The sequence below is a fragment of the Myotis lucifugus genome, unplaced genomic scaffold (genome assembly GCF_000147115.1).
Source record: "Myotis lucifugus unplaced genomic scaffold, Myoluc2.0 scaffold_23, whole genome shotgun sequence".
In the NCBI taxonomy this organism is placed as follows: Eukaryota; Metazoa; Chordata; class Mammalia; order Chiroptera; family Vespertilionidae; genus Myotis; species Myotis lucifugus.
Window position 1 is genome coordinate 2,172,152 of NW_005871071.1, and position 26,363 is coordinate 2,198,514.

Genomic DNA, 26,363 nt, shown 5'->3' on the forward strand with positions numbered 1-26,363 from the left:
TGTTCTAGATTTCTTTAAAAAAAATGTTTTTATTGATTTTAGAAAGAGAGGAAGGGAGAGGGAGAGATAGAAACAATGATGAGAGAAACATCAAATGGCTGCCTCCTGCACACCCTCTACTGGGGGTCGAGCCCGAAACCCCAGGCATGTGACCTGACTGGGAATCCAACCGGTGACCTCTTGGGACTACCAGCTGAGCTGCACCAGCTGGGCTCTTCTAGAATTCTTTACCTAACTCGTTTATATCTGAACAATTTTTTTCCCCTATTATCTTCATCCCAACGTTGATCTCTGAAATAATGATGTTCTCCTTCTACAAAGTTAACCCTGATGTTCTACTTCTACAGAGTTAACCCTGTCCCTCATCTCTTCTGGTTCTTCCACCACCTTATTCAGTTAACTTGCTACTTTATCTCCTCTCAACCAGGTTCTTTCTGCTTACATTTTTGTTTTTAATCCTCACCGGAGGATATTTTTCCATTGATTTCAGAAAGAGTAGAAGAGAGAGGGAAAGACAGAGAGAAATACTGATGTGAGAGGAACACATTGATTATTTGCCTCTTTGCACATGCCCCAACAGGGCCGGGGAGGAGCCTGCAACGGAGGTACATGCCCTTGGCCAGAAACGAACCCAGGACCCAGGACCCTTCGGTTTGCAGGCTGACACTCTATCCACTAAGCCAAACCAGCTAGGGCTACACACATTTTGAGGTGTTTTTTTTTTTTAAGATGAAGGAGATTTGTCTCTACTGCCTACTTTCCTTATTTCTTGTCTTTCTCTCACTGTTTTACATTGGTACAAAGTGTTTGTTACTAGCTTATTATTTCTTTACCCTTAAATTTGAGTATCATCCCCACCTGCCAACTAACCATGCCCTTTAAAGATGATCTGTGTTGTCATTCACTTTTGAAACTATTCTCCTCAGCTTCTGTTAAACTGTTACCACTCTTTTTCTTCTTCCTTTTTGGCTGCTCCTCTACTTCTTTCCCTTTCCTTTCTCCAACATTTCTTGCCTCTTTACATTTCCATTGTTGGTAACTTAACCAAAGAATGTTGGTAAAATAATATTATTCCTATACAATAAATAAGACAGAGTACTGAATTTTCATAAGATATGCTTGAGTTTCGTGTATATTTTGTATAGATTTATTGGTTCTAAATAATTGTCAGTAGAAGGACAGTTAAGTAATTGTATAGCTGGCTTCCTATCTACAGTCCCCAGGTGATGCTGATTTTAGATCCATGACTCCACTTTTAGTGATATTGTGTTAAACTAATCCTGTCTTTCTAGTACAGGGAAGCTTTCCTTACCATATATAAAAGGGTATATAGTGTGGCTCAGTGGATGTGCATCGACCCATGAACCAGGAGGTCACAGTTGGATTCTAGGTCAGGGCATATGCCTAGGTTTCAGCTCAATCCCCAATAGGGGGCATGCAGGAACAATGACTCTCTCTCCCTACCTCGCTCTGAAATCAATAAAAACATATAAAACATATAAAAGGGTATATAAAAGCAATATTTGGTTACAAAGGTTGTTTAGGGTTTTCTGTTCTATGCTTAGTGGAAGCATTATTTTAACTCATGAGTTTTGCTTTAAATTTTTTTTAAACCCCTGCTAGTAACTGCAAAGAACTCTCTAAATGTTTGATTTTATAAATGCTAAACAGTGGCATTTAGCTTGTGTATTGTTTACTTGCAAGAAGATCATTTAGATTCTACCCCCCTCCCCAACATGAGGATGTTAAGATTGGAAAACAATTTAATGATTATTATTGATAACTGTTTATATTACAGTAAAAAATTAGCAAAAAATTAAAATTGCTTTTAACTCTTCAACAGATAAGAAAATTAATTTGTGCTTTACTTTTTTAAAAACTTGAATATTTACTTTTGTGTAATGATAAGGGTACTGATCATATAAGCAATACATAGGGAAATTTGTGTATTAGAATATAAATAGGTAAAATGGAGTGTAAGATAAAATATAGAATTACCCAGGATGACAAACATTATTTTATTTATACCGTGATCTTTTACTCAAAACTAGAAACTTAATTATAGACTTGAAATATAGCTATAAATTAATGTGAATACTATAGAATAAAACTAATAAAATCTGTTTTGTCTCTCCAGCTTTCACAGTAACCGCCCAAGTAAAAGGTTTTGTATTTTTAAGGAGCATTCAAGAAATCTCAGGTAACTAGTTGATTTTTTAAAATTCTTTCTATTGAAAAATTTTATGACTTAAATTTTTTATATAATATCTTCAATGAGATATAATTCATATATCATGCAATTCACACACTTAAATTGTATAATTAATAGTTTTTTAATATATTCACCAAGTTGTGCAGTCATCACCACAGTTAATATTAGTACATTTTTATCACTCCAAACAGTAACTCTGTACTCATTAAGGTTATCCCCATTTCCTTCCAATTCCACCAATTCCTAAGTAACCTCTAATCTTCTGTCTGTTTATATAGATTTGCCTATTCTGGACATTTCATATAAATGGAATGGTACATTATGTGATCTTTTATGATTGGCTTCTTCCATTTAGCATATTTTACATGTTCACTTGTATATATCAGTACGTCATTTTTTATTGCTCAGTAGTATTCCATTGTATGGGTATACCATAGTTTGTTTATCCATTTAGGTTATTTTAACTTTGAAGCCATTATAAATAACTAGAGGCCCAATGCACGAAATTTGTGCAAGGGACTTGGCCTCTGCTTCGGCCCCTGCCCGTCACCATGGCTTTGTCCGGAAGGACAGTGGGTCTAATTAGCATATTAAGTTTTTATTATTATAGATGCTGCTATGAACATTTGTGTAAAAGTTTTTGTCTGGGCATGTCTTTTTCATTTCTCTTTAGTATATATCTGGGATTGGAATTGCTGGGTTATATGGTAACTGTTGAGCCTTTGAGGATCTGCCAGACTGTTTTACAAAGTATCTCAACTATTTTATACTAGAGGCCCGGTGCACAAAAATTTGTGCACTCGGGGGTTAGGGTCTCAGCCCGGCCTGTGCCCTCTCTCATTCTGCGACCCCTCTGGGGATGTCCACCTGCTGGCTTAGGCCCGCTCCCTGGGGGATCGGGCCTAAGCGGACAGTCAGACATCCCTCTGGCAGCCCGGGAGCCCTCGGGGGATGTCCACTTGCCAGCGGGGAGCAGGCCTAAGCTGCAGTCGGACATCCTTAGCTCTGTAAGGAGGCAGGAGAGGATCCCGCCGCCACCTCTGTGCTGGCAGCCATCAGCCTGGCTTGTGGCTGAGCAGAGCTCCCCCTGTGGGAGCGCACTGACCACCAGGGTGCAGCTCCTGCATTGAGCGTCTGCCCCCTGGTGGTCAGTGTGTATCATAGTGACCAGTCATTCCCAGTCATTCTGCTGTTAGGGTCAATTTGCATATTACCCTTTTATTATATAGGATAGAGGCCTGGTGCACAGGTGGCGGCCAGCTGGTTTGCCCTGAAGGGTATCCCGGATCAGGGTGGGGGTCCCGCTGGGGTGCCTAAGCAAACCTGGGTGAGGGGCTGAGGGCCGTTTTCAGACTGGCCAAGCCCCCCAGCGACCCAAGCTCCTATCCTTTCCTTTTTTTCTTTTTTCTATTTTTTTCTGGGATTTATTTCTCTTTTATAATTGAAACTTTGTAGCTTTAAGCGGAGCCCAGGTCCTGGCAACCCAGGCTCCCCGCCCTTCCTTGAGCGGAGGCCACTGTTGGCTGGAAGCAGGTATCTGGGATTTATTTATCTTCTATTATTGGAACTTAGTAGCCTTGAGCGGAGACAAGGCCTGCCAGGGCAGGCGGGAAGCTTGGCTTCCTCCATCGCCAGGGGCAACCCAAGCCTCCTGCTAGCTCCAGCTCTGTGGCCGCTGCCATCTTAGTTGGGTTAATTTGCATACTCACTCCTGATTGGCTTGTGGGCGTGGCGTGAGGGTAACGGAGGGACAGTTAATTTGCATGTTTCTCTTTTATTATATAGGATTCCCACTAGCAGCATATGAGGGTTCAAGTTTCTCCACATCTTTGCCTACATTTGTTATTATCTCTTTTTTATTATAGCTACCTAGTGGGTGTAAGGTGGTAACTCATTGTGGTTTATTACTTTTTTTTTTTTAACCTGATGTTGGGATGTCCCATTTGGAAATCTAAATGACTGCTACTGTCCTTAGACTAGAGGTATGAATAGCCTATATTCTTTTGCTAAATTTGTTTTAGTAATAACAAGTGGTGTCAAAATAAAGTAAAAAGAGAACAAAAATTTTAAATTGCATTCTTTCCCCTGTGCTTCACTCCATCTCACCCTACCTCCTTTTTTGCTTAATTTTTCTCTAGATCATCTTTCATCATCTGATATACTTTGTACTATACCTTTTTATTTATTTATTAAATATATTTTATTGATTTTTTACAGAGAGGAAGGGAGAGGGATAGAGAGTTAGAAACATCAATGAGAGAGAGATGCATCGATCAGCTGCCTCCTGCACACTCCCTAGTGGGGTTTGCCCGCAACCAAGGTACATGCCCTTGACTGGAATCGAACCTGTGACCCTTGAGTCCGCAGGCCGACGCTCTATCCAGTGAGCCAAACCCAGCCAGGGCTGTGCTTTACCTTTTTAATTTTCTGTGTCCTATTACTCAAATCTCTGTGGTTTGGATTTTTGTCTATGACATGCATTGATTAGTATACTCAGTAAATATTTGTTGAATAAATTAAAGTATAGGTTGAAAATGATTTATGTGGACACTAGCTCCCATCTACGATGTTGGACCAGTAGCTTACAGGGAAATGAAATTTGATTCAGTTTAAAAAGTATTTTAGTGCTAATTTTAAAGCATTAATTGAGTTCAGTGAAATAGATTAAGTTATATTAGATGTTGCCTTTACTAAAAATTTTTATAAGAATTAAAAGAAAAACTGTGGTACATACACACAATGGAATACTATGCTGCTGTAAAAAAAAAAGGAATTCTTACCATTTGCAACAGCATGGATGGAACTAGAGAGCATTATGCTAAGTGAAATAAGTCAGTCAATGAAAGAAAAATACCACATGATCTCACTCATTTATGGATAATAAAGACCATTATAAACTGATGAACAAAAATAGATACAGAGGCAGAGCAGCATCGAACAGACTGTCAAACTACAGCGGGAAGGCCGGGGAGAGTTGGGGGGCGGGAAGGGGGGGTAAGAGATCAACCGAAGGACTTGTATGCATGCATATAAGCTTAACCAATGGACATAAGACACTGGGCGGTAGGGGAGGCCGGGGAAATGTCAAGGGGGGGGGGGAGAAGGAGACATATGTAATACTCTTTGTAATACTTTAAGCAATAAAAAAAAGAAAAGAGTTTTTCATTTAAAAGATGAAATTTTAGTTTTAGTCTTATCTCACTGTTGTCAAGCTTAATTGTGTGTTCTGTTTTTAAGTGAACTATGTTATTTTAAAAATCTGGGATTTTTCCCCTCTACTTCAATAGTTATCAAATTGAAAATAAGTCAATTCCTATGAATGGAGTATAGCATACTTATAATTGTGTAGAACAGTATTTTTTTATAATCCTTTATTATAATGGAATATTCATTCTTTATCTCTTTATTATGTATCTATCATGTACATAATATACAGTTCCTGTAAAGATGAAAGTGATGAAGTCTTACAACCAGTTTTCAGGGAATATACAGTTTATTGGATGGGAGATATAGGTGACCATAAATAACTAATAATGCAAGGAAGATTTTTTTAAAAATATATTTTATTGATTTTTTACAGAGAGGGATAGAGAGTTAGAAACATCAATGAGAGAGAAACATCGATCAGCTGCCTCCTACACACCTCCTACTGGTGATGTGCCTGCAACCAAGGTACATGCCCTTGACTGGAATCGAACCTGGGACCTTTCAGTCCGCAGGCCGATGCTCTATCCACTGAGCCTAACCGGTTAGGGCCGCAAGGAAGATTTTAATAAGTGCAGTGAAGACTATTTTTTTCAAAGGGGAGAGAGATTATTTGAATAATCTGGATAGGTGTTAATTATACTTTGCTTTAAAGGATGAATATTGTTTATACTGATAGAAGAGACACAGCAGCATTGAAGTTGGAAGAAATAGCATTAATAAAAGTACAAAAATGAAAAAGTAGAAGGCTTATAGACAGAATACCTAGTAGCAAATGAATGGAGCATGAAGTTAATACAGTAAGGTTGAAGTCTGGGGCAATGGTTTTGAGCTTAGAGCCAGTGAAAGCATTGAAAATAAGGCTGAGGAGTTTGGGCTTAATTTGGAGGGCACTCAAGAACCTTAGATGTTTTACATAATATCAAGTAATACCTTAAGGAACACTGAATTGAAAATACCCTTCTCACCTTCAACAGTAGCGTGAGTTCTAGATGCATGAATTCTATAGATTAGGACTATTGTGATAGTTTTGAATGATTTAGTAAGGACTTGAGTAAAATGGTGAGGTGGTATTGCATCATCTTTAAGAATATGGACTCTGGAATCTAAGTGCTCAATTTAAAACCTGATCCTGACCATAACCATCTCTATGTCCTTGGTAGAATACTAAGTTAACTGTCCTCTATAAAAAGATAATTAATAGTTTTTTGGGGTGGGTGTAAGATTTAGATGAGATGCTATGTCTAAATTTGTTAGGCTGGCATAGAATAAGTACTCAATAAATTGTTAATATTGTAAAATGCTTGGCATATTGACCATTTTAAGGAAGGAGATATAGAGATAATTATAGTTTGAGCTTTATTGTTAGAGGAAATGGCATAATGAGACAGTCAGAAGGAGTTGATTTGGGGAGGAAATACATGATTTTAGTTTTATGGACAGTTTTGTTATGCCAGTGTGACATATAGGTGTAAATACACAGTAGACCAAGCATGTCAAACTCGTGGCCCACGGCCACATGTGGCCCACAACGAATATTTTTGCAGCCTAGCCAATATAACGGTATGTAAGAATAAAAGTTTCGTAACTTAATTTTTACAATATCCTGTTATACATAATTATAATAACGAACTACAACGTTCGCTAATGACTGAATACTATAATCACATTGCATTCATTTCCCTTACGTGCAGGCGCACCATTTCTCTCCACTAATATTAGCAGCTATTATTTTAGCAGCCAATGGCCACATCATTAGTCTTGGACTGACTTGTTTGGTGTGTGCAACAGGAAATATTTCACTTTCGGAGAACAAGAAAAATAGGTTTATTTGCATTACCCTTATTAATTTGTGCAGTTATTCAGTGTCTGGTAAGTTAATGTTTAAGAAAAAATATTAATTTTTATTAAGATGTTCTATTATTTTATGTTAACGATTACTCATTTATTTCAGCCCTTTATATTCAGCATGTCTCTATTGAAATAAACCTATGTTTCTATGAAATTGAAGCTTTTGTTTTTTTGCGGCCCACATAAACTTAAACCTTGTTTATTTGGCCCGTGTTAGCCTTTGAGTTTGACATGCTTGCAGTAGAGCTTCATGGGAGAAGTCAGTCTATGGTATGTTACTTGTTTGTATTTGTATATTGGTAAAATGCTCAAATATTTAAAGTATGTGGTGAATTTCCAAAGTATATTTTAGACTTTGTAAAATTGACAGTAACAATGATAGCATTACATGATTTTTTTTTTAACCTAAGCAAAAATAATATATTAGCAGGATTCTAAAGAATCTCATAGGCCCCTAAGAGGAGGAAGTACAGCTAGAACAAAAAAGGGAACCAGAAAGCCATCACTTACTGACATGGCTTCTCTCTAGTCTAACCCACTGAGGCAGGATGATCTTGTCTTTATTAATTTCTCTAGAGTTGGTTTCCTTTCTCCTTTCTTTGTGCAGACCAGTCCTGTCTATTGATGACCCAATAGTAATCTGAGCCTCCTACATTTTCCCAGATCAAGGAATTTTATTATAAATTTGTAATTACAAATCCTTGTTTAGAGAAGGCTTGATTTAGGCATTCCACCCTGGTCCAATTAACTATATCCTGTAGAATAGGCATTTAGCTACTTTTTACCATTGAGACCACTTTTAGTGTCTGCGAGGGCAGTTTGTTAATAGAAAAGAACATACATGCACATATCTACATAAATAAAAGGCTAATATGCTAAGTGTCCCTCCCACCATCTGACTAGTTGCTATGATGTGCACTGACCACAAGGGGACAGACACTTAACACGAGCTGCTGAGCTGCAGTGATTTGGCAGCAGCGGTTCTTGGGTGATGCACCCCAAAACCAGAGAAGAGGGAGCCCGATTCCTCCCGGGGCTGCGCAATTCCACCTTCAGCCGTGGGTTACGTTGGTTCTGGGGCACTGTCGGCCCCGAATCTGGTTTACTGCACACTTTTGTTTGAGTTCCACACCCTGTACGACAGCAACTTTGCAGAGTGCCCTCTCACACTCCAGGACCCCTCAGGATGTCAGAGAGCCGGTTTAGGCCCGATCCCCACAGGCCAGGCCAAGGGACTCCACCTACTGGAAGGACCCTGCTCACTCCAAAGATGCCGGGGAGGGACTGAGGGATGTTGGTTCCAGGGTGTGTCTGGCCTGTCTCGCCCAGTCCCGCCCCACCAGCCACCTTCTAATTAATTTCCTTTCAACGTGCACGAATCCATCTGCCAGGCCACTAGTGTGTGTGTGTGTGTGTGTGTGTGTGTGTGTGTGTGTGTATATTTAGTTACTAAAGTTAAGTATTTAAATCTTAACTTCCCTTAAGCTTTTAAGTTTAACATAAAAATATTGCATTTAGAAATCAAGTACATTTTAATAATCACTTTCTAGAGGGCCTTTAATGTTTGGTAAGATTCATTTAAGTTGAACAGACTAAGTTTTTTAAACAGTCCCATTTGCAACTCCAGTTCTTTTAAACAACTTAACATCATTTATACATTTAATATATTTTCTTTTCTTTTAAACAGCACTTTAAATGCTTGAATAAACAAGCTCCCAAGTTCTTAACTCTTAAAATATAATAAATTAAACATATAGTGAATTTTTAAGTTTTCTGAAACATTTACATACTTTTGCAGGCTTAATAATATTTAAAAATACCTTTCAACTAAAAATCAAAAGTTTAAACACATTTTTAGGAGATTCTTAAGGCCACTGTGACACACTGTAATATACCAATTATGTTTAAATATTTTAAATAGCAAATACTACATAGTTTATTCTAATGAGTCTAAAAACTGTTCCTGAATGCAACAGAAAGTATTGATGACCATGGAAATTGTTTCCTAGGCTTTTTGAAAATTTATAATCATTACATATTTCATTTAAGAACTACAGCACTCGGTGTTTGGTAAGGAAACGAGTAGTTCAGGCCCCAGCAAGTGGGCCAGTTCACAGTGCAAGGATGATTGGGAACTCAGGCTTTGGACTTCAGTCGTGAAATAACTAATTCACTTTAATTAACTAATTCAATGTTAAGTGAGAATAATATAATATATGTTGTGATTAAGAATAAAAATAATATATAGAAAAACCTTTAACACATAGTATGCAATCAGTGACAGCTACTACATGATGTATATATTTAAAACCTTAACATTTCTCTTCTAATTTTTTTCTCACCTAAATAAAACACTAGATTATAGATTTGTTAGGGCACAGACTGTATTTTTTTCACTTATATTCACAATACAGTACAGTAGTAGTACAGTATGTGTAAAGACAGCCTTAGTAAATATAGTTTGAATGAATGATTACTATACCCTTGCACAGATGGTGGAGGTACAGGTGGATTGTGACTTGTTGCAGTGACACAAGTTGTTAGTGGAACCAACACTGGGCTTTAGGTCTCTTAACTCCTAGCTTTTAGCAACTGGTCTGAGAAGTAAAAGTTTATAAAAAGAATACCCTCTGTAAATAAATGATAGCATGATTTGGATATGGCTATGCCATTTTTCTAGAGAATTATTTTTGTTATACCAAGTTTATATAACAAAAATAAGATCAACAGTTTGACACAAAAAGCCAATTATGAAAAAACTAGTGGCTCGGTGCACAAAATTCTGCACATTAAAAGGGAATTAATTAGAGGAAATATTTTAATATTGCTATTTGCCTTTTCTCTATAAAAGAAGTGTTAGAGATGAAAGAAAATTAGTAAAATGTATATGAAAATCTCCCTCCTGTCAGAGTCTGGGGCACACTGCGGGACCTAGAGTCAAGTCCCCGCCCACCACCCGCACGCGCATCGAAAACACAGGAGACCCAGACCTGGCCGGCCCCACCCCCATTGGGTGAGACCCAGACCCAGCCGGCCCCACCTCCGTCAAGCCCCTCTGGTGGGGGCGCAGCCTCAGGTCCCCTGTCAAGCCCCGCCAGGCAGGGGACACGGCCTCAGGTCCCCGGGCCCAGCACTGGGGTAGGGGGAGCGGCCTGAGGTCTCCCAGCCCATCGCCTGGGCAGGGGTGAGACCTGAGGTCTCCGGTCCAGCGCCTGGAGGGAGGTACAGCCTGAGTTCTCCTGGCCCAGCACCTGGGCGGAGGCGCAGCCTGAGGTCTCCTGGTCCAGCGCCTGGGCGGGGGGTGTGCCCTGAGGTCTCCTGGCCCAGCACCTGAGTGGGGGGCTGCCTGAGGTCTCCCGGCCCAGCGCCTGGGTGGGGGGTGCGGCCTGAGGTCTCCCCGCCCAGCGCTTGGGCGGGGGGCGTGGCCTGAGATTTTCCACCCAGCACCTGGGCAGGGGGGCTGGGCCTGAGGTCCCTCACCCCAGACAGGCGCCATGCAGGTCCCTGCTGTTTGGTTGTGATGTCACGGCGTCCCAGCTAATTTGCATATTTCTCTATTATTAGTTTAGATCAGGGGTCCTCAAACTTTTTAAACAGGGGGCCAGTTCACTGTCCCTCAGACCGTTGGAGGGCCGGACTATAGTTTAAAAAAAAACTATGAACAAATTCCTATGCACACTGCACATATCTTATTTTGAAGTAAAAAAACAAAACGGGAACAAATACAATATTTGTATTTGCATGTGGCCCGCGGGCCGTAGTTTGAGGACCCCTGGTTTAGATAATCATTGAACTTATTTATGGATTTTCATAAAAGATAAAACAACTTTTATACTGTTTGCTTTTTTTTTTTTTTTTTTTTAGGGGCATTACTCTGGTGTGCCTTGATTGTGATTTCCTAGCTGATGTATCTGGCTTTGATAATATGGCTGCACACTTGAGTCAGCAGGAAACTCATACTTGTCAAGTTGTAGTAGAGAAAGGTAAGTATATATACAATTGTGTTACTTTGGATTTTCGATATTTTTTTTACTATTTTTGGTCAGCCACAATAAAGATTCTTAATAAAATCATTGCTCTCGCTCATCATATTTCATCAGTTTTAAATAGAAAACTTTTTTTCTAATTTCAGTTTCTGCTCGGATTCCAACTTCTGAACATCTTTCTGAGTAAGTTTAATTTTTATTCATTGTATTTTGCTTTGATGGATTTTAGCACTATTGCATTTTTAAATGTATCATTAATAGAAATGAAAAATATTAAAGTATTTTGTGTTTTTTTTGTTCTTTTTAAAGCTGCTTGTTGAAATAGGTTCCTGCTCTATGGAGCTCGTGACCTGGTGCGAGACAAGTTGGAATTTCCTAAGTTCAAAGTTCTGAGATGTTTTCTTACACAAAGGCAGTTAAGCAGCCAAGTTCATGACACTAGTTCTCATTATTCAGCTTTTTTCAGCTTCAAATGAGACTAGGTTCTTTATTCCACCTTATTTTTGTGTCAGGTTGACATATCTTAACATATGTTGTTTTCTCCAGTTGGCTCTTTCCAAAATAACTTTTGTTGCTATAGTCATTTCTTACTTTGCTTAAAATAATTTGTGTTTTTCTCTGTTGTACTTGCCTTCAGAATAATACATTTCAAATGATATGGCTGTTTGTCTTTTTGTCTATTTTGTCTGCTTTCTTAATTTCTTATAGGCCTTAAGTGTTTAGGCCCGATGATTGTCTTTTTCTTCTTTCGTTGTCTGTCATTGTGCTATTTTTCTTATTTTTCAGATGCAGAAGCAGCCCAGAGATTTCAAAAAATGTCCAGGGTACACCTGGACAGTGTCCCCCTTCGATGGACACCACTGGTGCCTATTCTCTCTTTCCAAGGAATGTGAATTTTACAGTGGGACCTGCTCTAGGTTGTGGTCTCAAGAAATCAGGTCTTGGGGAGACTTCCTTACTTCAAGACTGGCCTCCCATAAGGTTGATGCTAATTTACCCAGAGATGGCCTCAAAGCCCACCAAATTGAGCACAAATTTCCACTGGGTTCTTTGGCTCTTGATCTTAAGCTGGTGGGTCACTTCTGGCCAAGAAAAGCCCACCAAATCAATACTTCAGTCCAAGTTGAAGTTTAGTCATTTTGACTGCTGCCCTTTAATCTTCCTCTTGCATGAATGCAGTCCAAGGAGTGTAAAAGCTTTTGTTGTTAGGAAGCCGTAGTTATTTTCATGTCCTTGGAACAACAGGTCTCTACAATTATGTTCCAAAATTGCAGTTATTTTTGTTGTCATTTAAAATATATTACCCAGTTCTAGCTCTATAGTTTTCAACAATACTAATTCTCAGCTTTTTTATTTTGAATAAGTTAATTTTAATAGTTTGTTTTATGTTTTCCAAATTTACTGATATTATGATGTTTATTTTTATACTCTTTACTATTCTTTAAAACTGTTTAGTGTTTGCTCTGTTTTGCCAAGACTTCCAAGAGATTCCCTATAATTCTCTACAGATTCTTTATGGCTGTCTTACTTAGAGCTTTTTAATTTGGCTGTTATTTATACCATTAGATGTTATTATATCCTCTCTTATTTTGGGATTATTATTAATATTATCTTAATAATTATGGGTTCTAAGCTGTAAAGAATTAACAAAACCTCTTGTAGATATTAAAACAAGTTTTAAAGTTACATATTTGTCTGGCTAACACATAGTATCTAATTAACCATTAATGAAGTATTTGGGGGTAAAAGTAACATTAAAAAATATAGGGGTGCCCCAGCCGGTTAGCTCAGTTAGTTGGAGTGTCTTCCTGTACACCAAAAAAGGCTGTGGGTTTGACTCTCCGTCAGAGCACATACCTAGATTGCGGGTTCGATCCCCAGTTTTTTTGTGAGACAAATCAATGTTTCCCTTTCACATAGGTATCTCCCCCCACCCCCCATCACACTCTCTCCCCACCCCCTCCCTTTTTCCCTCCTTCTCTTCCTTTCTCTCTAAAATGAGTAAACATATCCTCAGGTAAGGATGTAAAAAAATAGAAAAAATATATGGGGAATAACAATGCACTTGTTTTTTTCATGTATATATTTTTTCACATATACATGTATATTAAAAAATTGACATTTGTTTATTTTAAAGACAAGCAAGTCACCTTTTGTGATCTTAGTTGCCAAAGGATAGGCAGACTCTAAAAGTATGACTCAGTTGTGGTTTTTTACTCTAAAATGAGAACTATTTTACTTTGAAACAGATTAAAGCCAGTTTCAATGATTATTTACAATGTAATGTGTTCCTTGCAATTAATAATCAAAAAATTTAATCCATTAGTTTTAAACTTCCAAATTAATTTCTATATTAATGATTGTCCAAAAGCTCTGAAAGTGGTTCATAGATGGACTTGGTGACATACTAGTTTTTATTTCCTTATCGTCTCTAGAAAAGTTTTATCATTCACCTTTCTATGTAATTAAAAAAAACACTTCATAATTTTGCCCAGAAACAACATCTTTCCATTGTTAACATAAATTCCTTTTTCATTTACAGATATTTGTTCTGCCTTGGTTATAGTTTAAAAATAGGATAAAATACATTCTTGATATAACAGTAAAGGAGCACTGCTTTTTGTTCTTCCATAGGACTTTATTTTATTTTCTTGTTTAAACTCTTCAAGTTCTGTCATCTATAAATTAAAAAAAAAAAGAGGTTTAAATAAAACACTTAAGGTGCTAAGTACCAAATTTGCTTATCTTAGACAGTTGAATTTAATTTGGTGCTAACAAGTTTTAGCTTGAGTCTGATCAAGTTATTCTAAATAGTTTATTCACCTGATCAGAAATTACCATTCCATGCATGTGTGCTTTTGATTACCACCGAATAAAAATTGAGATTGGGACATTTTGAATCTGTCAGCACTCTTAGAAAAAGTGGCTCCTAAACTACAGAGATATGGATTCTTGCCCTATTTTGTCACATTTTGGTAAAACACCTCACCTCTTTTGGACCTCATTTACTTATTCCGTGAATATTTTTTGAGCACCTACTTTGTGCCTGGCCCTGTTCTAGGTGCTAAAGAAATGGACTGAAATCTCTGCCTCATGAAGCTTATGATTTAGTGGTGAAAGATAATAAAAATTAAAAGATATACTATATTAAATGGTGGTCAGTACTATGGAGAAAACTAAAGTTAGGGAAGGGGGGATAAGGAGTAAATGGCAGTTTGTAGACTGCCATTTAAAATTTGATGGTCAGGGAAGGCCTCACTGAGAGACGATATTTAGGTAGAGACCTGGAGGAACTGCAAAGAGCCTGCTTTGGCCACCATTGATTGAACAAGAGGGAGGCTAGTAGGAGATGGGGCCTGCAAAGTAGTGTGGGCCATGTTGTATAGGACCTTACCAACCATTGTAAGGCATTTGGCTTTTAACTCTGAGATAAGCCATCAGAGGATTTTGAGTAGAGCAGTGTTTTATACCTCAGTAAAACTCAAAATCAACAATAAAACTTTAAATACAGAAGAGTGCTATATTACTTTAGCTGCTGTCTTGAGAATTAACTATAGAAGACCAACGGCAGAATCAGAGAGATTAGTTAGGGGGGCTGTTGTAATAATCTAGGAAGGAGATGGTGGGATCCTAGGCTAAGCTGCCTGCAATGTAGGCCATCTGCAGTTTGATTTTGGATATATTTTGAATTTGTTGATTTGGATGTGAAGTATGAGAGAAATTGTTGAGAATTATTCCACACTTCCTGGTCTGAGCAACTGGAAAGATGGCGTTGATATTATATAAAGTAGAAAAGGCTTGGAGAAATAGACTTGGGAGGGAAGTTCCATGAGGACTGATCTGCTACATGTTTTAGTTTGAGATAACTATTAGAAATCAAGTGGAGATGCCATTAACCTGTATAAGTTTAGAGGAGTGTTCTAGGTGGTAATTATCATTTAGCATTTTAAAGTGTCATGGGAATGAATACAAGGAGAACTGAAATATGAGTAAGATCAGTGTATTGAATCACTGTCAATATCCTGGTTATGATATTGTACTATAATTTTGTAGGATGTCATCATTGAAGAAAAGTGCACAAAGGGTACATGGAATCTTTATATTATTATTATAGCTGCATATGCATATACAATTGTCCCAAAATAAAATAAATTCAATTTAAAAGGCCATGGGACTATATGAGGTCACCAAGGGATACAGTAGAGATAGAGAGAGGGCAAGGTCCACAGACTGAGCTCTGGGGAATGAATGAATATATCCGAATCTATCCGAAACAACTGAATAGATGACTGAACAGGCTGAGTGGGGCGACAAGGTCAGCAGCGGGGGTTAGTGAGGGACAACCAAATGACTGAACAGCAGGCTGTGTGGGGCGACCAGGCCGACAGGGGGGGCAGTTGGGGGCTACATGCTGGTGGGGGCGGGCAGTTAGGGGCAATTAGTCAGGCAGGTGAGCAGTGAGGAGCTAGCGGTCCGGGATTGTGAGAGGGATGTCCGACTGCCGGTTTAGGCCCTATCCTAGGATGCAGGCTGGGCTGAGGAACCCCTCCCCCCCGCCCCCGCACGAATTTTGTGCACTGGGCCTCTAGTTGTATATAGTAAAAGCCTAGGTGGCGTCGCACAACATTACAAGATGGCCACCCTCACATTGTCACAGTTGGTCACCACAAGATGGCTGGCAGGGAAGAGCAGTTGGGGGTGAATGGGCCAGCAGGGGAGGGCAGTTGGGGGCGATCAGGCCGGCAGGGGAGGGCATTTGGGGGCGAGATCAGGCCGGCAGGGGAGGGCAGTTGGGAACAAGATCAGGCCAGCAGGGTAGGGCAGTTGGGCGCAATCCAGCTGGCAGGGGAGGGCAGTTGGGGGTGATCGGGCCTACAGGGGAGCAGTTAGGCGTCAATCAGGCCGGCAGGGGAGCGGTTAGGGGGCGATCAGGCAGGCAGGCAGGCCAGCGGTTAGGAGCCAGCAGTCCCAGATTGTGAGAGGTATGTCCCAGATTGGAGAGGGTACAGGCTGGGTTGAGGGACACCTCTCCGTGCACGAATTTCATGCACCGGGCCTCTAGTACTCTTAACAAAAAAGTAATTCTCTTAAATTTCTATAAAAGAAGGTAACTAGGTCAGTATTTTCCAAACTCTGTTTTTTAGAACTAATGTCAATAATTTATAAATTGTTTTGAGGATAATGTTTCCATGGTCAAATAAGTTTAGGAAATACAAATTAAAGTTTCAGAGATTCTTTAATATGGGATTTTTTGGGTCTGTGAATATCGCAGAGAATATTTATTTGACCTTGGTCATGCTCTGGATGATGATTTTGGGGCTATTTGTATAGAAGTTATGATTTGAATTGTTCCTAAGAATGTGGTATACAAGACTGAACAGGTCTGAATGGTAAATATTTCCATATGAATGTTCTACAGGCACCACAAATTCAGTATGTCCAAAATGGAATTCATTTTTTTCTGCAGCATATGCTTTTCTCTCCTTGAATTGTCTCTTTTGGTTATTGGCATTACCATTCTCTTGTGACTCAAGGCAGACATTTGGGGGCTCATATTTGCGCTTCTCATTTACATTTATCGAGTTGGTACTTACATTCTGTTGATTTTATCTTGTTTTTATCATCTGCTAAACTTTGTCTTCTCCGCTTTACTTAAGACAGTCATTAACTGTTCTGTATATGGACGCCTGACTAGAGCCTACTCTCTTTTAATATGTCTTTCTCTTTCTGTTGCACAAATCTGATCATATTTTCCTATTAACCTTAGAATAAAGTTCTTAGCATAAACACTTTAGCATGGCAATCAAGACTTTTTCTGAAATGGCCCTTGCTATCTCTGCATCTTCAAGTTATTCTTCCTTGTTCCCTACAACCAATCATATGGGATCACTCAGGGTATCATATAATTGCCATCTTGTTTTTTATTTCTTTGCCTTTACTCTGCCTTGAATCCCTTTCCCTGTTTTGCCTTTTTTTTTTATTTAATCCTCACCCAAGGACATATTGATTGTTAGAGAGAGGTGGGGGATAGAGGGGGCGGAAAACAAATCAATGGATTGCCTCCCATATTGCACCCCAACCAAGATTGAACCCGCAGTCTAGGTATATGCCCTGACCAGGAATTGAAACCATGACTTTTCAGTGTTCAGGACAATGCTCCAACAAACCTAGCCACACCATCCAGAGGTTTGCTCTTGCTGCAAACCAAGTTCACTGTGGTGTATTCACTCTGTCCTTGCCTCTTTCACCTTCATAGTAACGTAGTACTTTCTTTATACAGCCACTGAGTCATATAGATGTTTCTTTTCTAACACTTTGCAATTCTGTAAACATTTGCTTCAATATGTTTCCTTGACAGTGAATTTCTTGAAAGGAGGGACTGTGTATTAACTTTGGACTGGAACTCTTAGCACAGTTACCTGATGTATGTGCAGCCCAGTAAATGTTTAGCTCAGTTACCCTTTCCATATATAATATCTATTAACGCCTCTTAGAACAAATGATCAGAAATGGTGCATTAGATTTTTACTATTATTTATTAGTATGATGATTTGTATCTTAAATTTAATCCTGAATGTCTACTAGTAAGTGTAGGGTATTGAGAATTGGTTGTCTTTACTACTGGCTAGTTGTACAACCTCTTTCCAGCTCTTTTATAGTATGCTTACAAATATTCTTAAATTGAAGATTAAATTTTGAAAATCAGCATTGAAATTTTTGGCTTTTAAATGTTATTGGAAAGAAAGAGTGTGGCCTGGTTGAAATAAATCAACATTTTCTCCCTTATAGCTCCTTTCCCCACCCAATGGTATGTGTATAGTGTGAATGAAACTTCAAAAGAACATACTAATGTAATTGACCCAAAATATTCATTTTACATGTAACCTTGGGTCATCTGACCTGCAGAATAATGAAAATAGGGACATTTATTTTATTTTCAACTTCAGAGGGAAGAGATTGTCTTTGGGAAATATATCAGGAAGATTTATTTCAGCAGGTTTATATACAGAAGAAAAATTACTTATTTGTAATCATGATCTCTAGTTATTGTTGAAATTGATCACCAGTCAGTCTTGTTTTCTTTACATTGAAGTCTTAAATAGTGTTTGTTTGGAATGCTATACAACATTTTTCTATAAAAAATTATGACAACATTCACAGGTAAAAAGTATAATTATGTAATGCCAGGTCCTTAGCTCAGAACTTTGAGCTTAGCAAATTTTCACTATCTTCTACCAAGCAATTGAATATCTCAAATGATGACTATTTCAGCAAGTATCTTTAATGAATAAAAATTACAGGTAAAAACTTTTTTCTTTTCAAAAAATGTTAATGATGTATTCATAGTGCATTGTAATTTGTTAATCTTAAGTATGCTTTCATAGTTACAAAAATGTAGTATACATTTTAGTGATGAATGTGATAATTCAATGAAATTTTACTGTACTTTTCTAATTTTTTTTTAGATTTGTTTTTCTAAATGTTTTTACTGGTTATTATAATTCTATTTCTTAAACAGAATACCAATATGGTTAAAACCCAAACAAAATTGGCATCCCAATTTTGATAAGCCTCTTAAGGCTAGTTATTTTAAGAATTTATTTTGTTCTTATTTATCAGTTTCTTAGCCAGTAAAATGTAGAGTAATAAAAAAACTCTGTTACCAACCTCCATTGCAGAGATTACAAGGACTCAATGTCGCCAGTTGAAATGCAATAATAGTAACATGCTTAATTAATTAGTAGCTTTCATTTTAATTGCTGCATAACATCAATTTATTAGAATAGCTATATGTGTAAATGGTTATCATGATAATGTTTCTTAAGAATATAAAGTCTTTGATAAAATTTTCAACAATAGGCTGAAAAGGAAAGGCTTTTATAAAATACTCTTAAATTGCTTTGTGACCAATTTGTTTCAGTTTTACAAACTAAGTTTAAGATTTTTAAATGCTTAGAAATAAAAATCAATTGTAATTTACAAATTTATTTCAAAATTTCATTAACCCAATACCTACTTTTTGTTTCATTAGACTGATTTTTATGTTTTCTTACTGCTTTATACATGTTAATCTTAAAACTATTATTTTTCCATATATAAAATCATTAAAGCAGTGAAGTTGTACTGTACACTTGATGTTATTTCATTTTTATAAATATTACTGTTTACAATTAAATACTTGAGAGAATTACAAATCTTTAACCCGAAAACAATTGACATTTGTGCATTTTGCTCACTTTTTGTGCAAATTTTCTTCATTTACATTTGTTTAGTAACTTAGTTCTAATTATTTTAATATACTAACAATATAGTTCTTATGCACAAAAGGACATGCTCTATTTTAAATTGTTTGCAATTTCACGTAATAACTAAAACATAGGTAAGTAATTGTACACAGTTAAAATATTAAAATATAGTAAGGCACTAGCATTGTATAGACATAATTTTTAGAATTTATCCTAAGAGAATGGGTAAAGAAAGGGGGTTTTTGCAAATTCCATATTTCAAATACTAACTATGAGAGTAGCTTTTAGCATGGTTGACACTCTATTCTACTAGATGTCTTCATTTGTGTTCATGAAATTTAAGTTAGCATAGTTGTTGCTAATGTTAAATATATTAATACTTAAGTATAGCTATTAAACTTTCATAAAGTTATGAAATACTCAACTCTATTAATGGCATTTCAGATCAGGTCGGCCTCCTAATTATACAGATTTTAATATATCAGCAAATGATAGTCATCAACAGTTTCTGAAATAAAAATATTTTGGAAAAGTTAGTTTTTATATTAATTATTTTAAAAGTTTCATAGGTAGTATATGCCTTCGTTAATATAAGAAGTTACAATTGGTATAGTTTTAGAAATCAAGAAGTTTAAAAAAATTATAGTTAATATTTGAACTATGCTTATAAAGGTTTTTAAGAGAATACAGCCTCCAAAATTCTAAATTTCTGTGATTTTTATCACCTCTAGGTAAGTTAATTGTAATAGATATTGAAATTGCATTATCATATTGAATTTCACCATAGATGAAATATATTATCTCACTTTTTAAGTCCTAAAATAATAGTCAATATTAATGCATATCACATATATTAATCATATAGCCTACTTTTATTTTTTAAAGAGTAAATTTTTTTGAAACTGTTTTACTAATATGTTATGCCATTTATTTTAAATTGTACTTTTATCTGTTTCCATTGTAATTATAAAAAATTTAATACTTATTTTGTTTTCAAGATTAAAAAATGAAGCTCCCACTAAGGAACAAAAACCTGTGTCTGAGGTAAATTTTGTCTTATTTTATATCTTAAAGATTTATACATTAGAAAGTATTATTGGTGTGGTTTTTTAGAAAAAAAAGTTTTAATTCAATGTGCTTACATTGATAACAATTGTTGGCATGTTAACAGGAAAAAATTGAGATTATTAAAAATTATTTCATTAGATATAAAAAATATCTAATCCTAAGTAAAACTGTAAGGTGGTTTTGTTTTGGCAAAGACATTATATATTTCATTTGCCTGTTTAATTCAACTAGTGAATAATGAAAATAAATTTATGATTTTAAAATTCTGAAATCCATAAAACCTCAAACATTTGGTACATTGGAAAATTAATCTTTCCAGATGATATAACTTTGGGGGGAATTTAGACTGTCGAAGATTTAACTAATTTTTTAAGTGAAAATATTCTGGATATATGGTAACTGTTTTAGCTATTTTAAACAGGCACTGTGCATATAACACTCAGGGTTATCATATAAAATGTTATTTACTGGGCAGTCTAATAAATGAGAAATTTCTAATTTCTAAAGTTAGAAATAATTTTGCTCAAGTGCTTGCTTTATGTTAATTTTTAAAAACATTACTTAATATTATTTGTATGTGTTTTTCCTGAGTATAATGAAGTGAGACAGGTTTAGCATTTATCTTTTGCATAGCATTATGTCTTATACAGAGTAAGTAAGACCAAGGCAGAAGTAGCAGCCTTCTTCCAAGTGGCTTTTATACCACAGAAAGTTTTCTTTTGTATGAAAGGTTTTTAACTACAAATAAATTTCTTTAATAGATGTAGGATATTTGGTTATCTGTTTATTCTTGGGTAGTTTTGGTAGTTTGTGGTTTTTAAGGAATTGAAACATTTAAGCTGAGATGTTGAATTTATGTGTATAGAGTTGTTTGTAGTATTCCCTTATTCTTTTAAATGTCTGGGTTCTGTAGTGATTAATCCTCTCTTTCATTCCTGATATTGGTAGTTTCTGTGTTTTTTCCCCCTATTGTTTTCATGTACTATATATAACTTTTAAAGACAAAATACAATGTTATTGTTTTTGCTTCAGTCAGTTATTTTGTAGAGCAATTTAAAACTTGAAAAAATAATATTGCATTTACCTTCATGTCCATTATTTCCAGTAGTCCTCATATCTTTATGGAGCTCTTCTTTTCTGTCTAGTATCATATTCCTTTGACCTAAAGAACTTCCTTTGCTATATATTTCATTACATATCTACTGATAGGTAATTATTGTTATTCTTTTTCCATTTTTTTAAAAGATTTTTTTGTGAGTATAGAGGGTTGACAGTTTTCACTCAGTTTAAAGAAGGTATTGTATTGTCTCTTGGCTTTCATATGTTCTGATGAGATGTCTTACTGTAATTTTTATCTTTTGTTTCTATGTATGTATGTAATATGTCATTTTTCTTTGGCCCTTAAGATTTTATCTTTATTTTATCTTTAGTCTTCATTATTTTGAACATGATTTGACTAAGTTTGGTTTGTTCATTTGTTTATTTATATGTTTATCTATTTTTGTATTTATTTTTTGCATTTGTCCTGACTGGTGTTCTCTAAGCTGTTTTGTATCTTCAATTTCTGGGGTTCCAGTTTCACATGTGTTATACATTTGATGTTAGTCCTGGTTCTTAAATGCCTGTTCTGGTTTCTACACCCCATCCCCCAATACAGATATTGCTATGACATATGTCTGCTATTTTGCTGCCTATGAAGTCTTCTAAGATTTTTATGGTTTCCCATCTTACGTTTAAGTCCATTTTGAGTTTATTCTTGTGTATGGTGTAAGTTGGTGTTCTGCGTTCATTTTTTTGCATGTATCTGTTCAATTTTCCCAACATCATTTATTGAAGAGACTGTCTTGACTCCATTGTATGCTCTTACTTCCTTTGTCAAATATTAATTGAGCATAATGGCTTGGGTTGATTTCTGGGTTCTCTGATCTGTTACATGGTCTATATATCTGTTCTTGTGCCAGTACCAGGCAGCTTTGAGAACAGTAGCTTTGTAATGTAGATATCTGGTATTGTGATCCCTCCAACTTTGTTCTTCTTTCTCAAGATTGCTGCGGCTCTTTGGGGTCTTTTTTTATTCCAGATGAATTGTTGGAGAGTTTGTTCTAGGTCTGTGAAATGTGTCGTTGGCATTTTAATGGGGAGTGCATTGAATCTATAGATTGCTTTGGGTAGTATGGATATTTTAATGATGTTGATTGTACCAATCCATGAACACAGTATATTCTTCCATTTGTTTATGTCTCCCTCTGTCTCCTTTTTCACTATCTTGTAGTTTTCCATGTACGGGTCTTTTATCTCCTTAGTTAAGTTTATTCCTAGGCATCTTAATTTTTTTGGTGCAATGGTGAATGGGATTGTTTTTTTAATTTCTATTTCTGTGAGTTCATTATTGCTGTATAAAAAAAAGCCATAGCTTTCTGGGTGTTAATTTTGTATTCTGCTACATTGTCAAATTCATTTATTAGGTCTATAATAATAAAAGTGTAATATGCTAAATAGACCGGACATCCTTCCAGACAACTTTCTGGACAAAGCCAGGGCTGCGAGGGAAGCCGGGATCCTGGGTGCAGTCTTTGAGGTTTTCTATGTACAGTATCATGTCATCTGCAAATAAGGGTAGTTTTACTTCTTCTTTTCCAGTTTGGATGCCTTTTCTTTCTTCTTCTTGTCTGATCACTATGGCTAGCACTTCCAGTACTATATCGAACAGAAGTGGTGAAAGTGGGCATCCTTGTCTTGTTCCTGTTCTTAGTGGAAATGGTTTTAGTTTTTGCCCATTGAGTATGATGTTGGCTGTAGGTTTGTCATATATGGCTTTTATTGTGTTGAGGTATGATCCTTCTATTCCCACCTTGCTGAGAGATTTTATCAAGAAAGGGCTTTGGATTTTGTCAAATGCTTTTTCTGCATCGATTGATATGATTATGTGATTTTTGTCTTTCAGTTTGTGATGTATCACATTTATTGATTTGTGGGTTTTATACCATCCGTGCATCCCCGGAATAAATCCCACTTGGTTATGGTATATGATCTTTTTAATGTAATGCTGGATCTGATTTTGTTAGAATTTTGTTGAGGATTTTGGCATCTATGTTCATCAAGGATATTGACTTGTAATTCTCTTTCTTTGTAGTGTCCTTATCTGGTTTTGAGATTAGGGTAATGCCTGATTCATAGAAAGAGTTTGGAAGTGTTCCTTCCTCTTGAATTGTTTGGAATAATCTGAAGAGGATAGGTTTTAGTTCTTTGAATGTTGGTAAAACTCCCCTTAAGTTAACATAAATACCATACATTTTCTGAAAAATAACTGTTTCCCAAAATAAACTTAAAAGAATGACATTGTTTTCCACTTTTGCATATCTCTTTAATGTCTAGTTTAGTAGAAGAAAACTGAATTCTCATGTTTCTGCATTCACCCTGTTGTGGTATGTTGTTTTGGTTGAAATTTATAAAGACTATCCAGCCTTATCCAGTACTTTAAAAATCTTTTAAAATAATTCTGATTATTCTCCTTTAATATTACATAAAAATAGACAAGTGGGCCCTAGCCAGTTTGGCTCAGTGGATAGAGCGTCAGCCTGTGGACTGAAAGGTCCCAGGTTCAAATCTGATCAAGGGCACGTGCCTGGGTTGCAGGCTCGATCCCCAGTAGGGGGCATGCAGGAGGCAGCCCACCAGTGATTTTCTCTCATCATTGAGGTTTCTCTCTCTCTCTCCCTCTCCCTTTCTCTCTGAAAGCAATAAAAATATATATATTTTAAAATAGACAAATAGAAGTTTTCTTAAATATGTATTGCAATATGGAATTGACTCCATTTAACTAAATTTTTTGTACTTTGTTACATTAAAATCTGTTATTCTGTCTTACACTTTGATTGAATATTTTATCCATGGATGATTTTATGTCAGGCATTGCTCATTTGTATAATATTGGTTCACTGAGTTACTTAAATCTTCCAAATGTTGACATGTTTTATTATATAATATCAATTATCACGTTCATTAAGATTATCATAAATCTTATCAGTGGTGGATACAAATTTTCCTAAAATTTAATTTTTACTTGAATTTTATTATTGACAACAAATAATGTCAGCTGTTTTCTTTAGTATGACAGGGTCACTTTGTCAATTTTCAAGAAAATGTCTACTAAACAGCCAAGTTTAAATGTCCATACTTTAAAAAAAAAAAAAAGTCCATACTTTGCCAGTCATTCTTTAAAATAAAAACTATGTTAAATGGAAAAAATGTGGCTAGGTTTTGCTCACAGCTTAGTCACAGACTGAAGTATTTTCAATATGCAGTACTTTATGTATACATTCTATTTTATCACACAATATTAAAAAGACATAAACTAAAGGATTGAAATATAATAAAATTATATGACATATAATAAAATTTACTGCTGGTGTGTGCTGGTAAAGAATACAGTGATTACCAGTATAATTTTGATTTAGTGCCATTCCTTTGATTTGTGTTAAGCTACCAGCATTTTTACCCACCACTGCTTTTGTTTGAACCTCATGTGCCTTGGGTGTTTTGGAGGCCCTAGGTGTCTGAGAACCACACTCAAGAACTGCTTACATGAATTTGTATATATAAAGGTCACCTGGATTGCAGTACAATCTGCACAGTCTGCGTGGGAATTATTTAAACTTTAACATATAAAATCGGGTGCTCTGCTGGCTGATTCTTTGGTGGAGAGGATAGTTTCAAAACCATTCTGGGAAATCTTTTCTTTGGGGCTGGCAATTTTCTCCAAAGAGGAAATCTTCTAGGTTCCAGTTGGGAATGGTAGGATGAAGAGTGATTCCTCTGGCTCCTGGGACTATGGATTCCTTTACTCAGTTTATGGATTTTTATTAATTTTTTTGTTTTATCTCTGTTTCTCATGCCTGCCCTTTGTTGTTCCTGGTGTTTGTTCACAAGTTTACATTGTCTCCAGTTCAGAGTTAACCTTTAGCCACTGTGTAAGGATAGGTATCTGTTGTGCGAGTTATAGAAAAAGCATTTAGATTTCTCAGCAGTCTTTGTGCTTCATTTTTACCTTTTCTATACTGAATATTGTACTAAATTCCTCCAAATACCAGATTTTTTGGGTTGCCTGGACAAATGGATTCTCTTCCTACACTTCCCACTCAGATGTTTTGTTGTAACTTCCTCCACACTGTGAAGTCAGTTTTCAGTCCTCCAGCCACTTTCCATTTAAAAATGTGTTGAAATCTCTTTGATAATAAGTCTGCCTTGGTGTTTTCTTGGTCTTTATGAGTGAAGATGATTTATTTCTTTGCCCTCATTGTAGCAGGATTTTGGGAAAGTGAGGAAATAAATGTATGTGATTAATATACCATTATCACAGGCTTGTTTTAGTCACTAATCTGGATTTTAATCCATACCGCTTATTGTGGTATTGCTTTAGTTCTCTACTTCACCTGTGAACCCTTATTTTTCATTTGTAAAAATAGAATTTATGGTATCTAATATGAGAATTAAATGAGATAGTGAATATAAAGTTCTTAACATACTACATGCATTATATGTGCTTATTAATTGGTAATTGTCATAAACTGTTTTGCTGGCCTCTGGCAAACTGAGGTTTTATTCTATTCCTTCCTCCCCGTAAAAGATTTGAAATAAGCAAAATATTTAATTTGTCTATCACTTAATATTACTTAGTTTGACAGTGGGTTACTGTGACTCATATGAAATGATAATTTCACAAATGTTTATATTTAAGTAACTATACTTAATATGTTTGTATAAAAATACTGTGAATACAACTTGTTCAAATATAAG

The 26,363-nt window shown here is 36.2% G+C and overlaps 1 protein-coding gene across 7 annotated transcripts in view; it reads left to right on the forward strand.

Annotated features, from left to right (window-relative positions):
* Positions 1 to 26,363, forward strand: part of ZNF280D (zinc finger protein 280D) — a 118,313-nt gene that overhangs the window by 84,888 nt on the left and 7,062 nt on the right. For 5 of the 7 annotated variants that reach the window (XM_023751614.1, XM_023751613.1, XM_023751616.1 and 2 more), the window contains 4 exons: positions 2,138 to 2,200; positions 11,132 to 11,250; positions 11,400 to 11,436; positions 20,498 to 20,543. In XM_023751614.1, the coding sequence (XP_023607382.1) occupies positions 2,138 to 2,200; positions 11,132 to 11,250; positions 11,400 to 11,436; positions 20,498 to 20,543 (265 nt within the window). Of the gene's footprint in view, positions 1 to 2,137; positions 2,201 to 11,131; positions 11,251 to 11,399; positions 11,437 to 11,562; positions 11,808 to 12,039; positions 13,028 to 20,497; positions 20,544 to 26,363 lie in introns of those variants that run through there. The other 2 variants (XM_006085914.3, XM_014453412.2) reach the window with 2 other exon arrangements.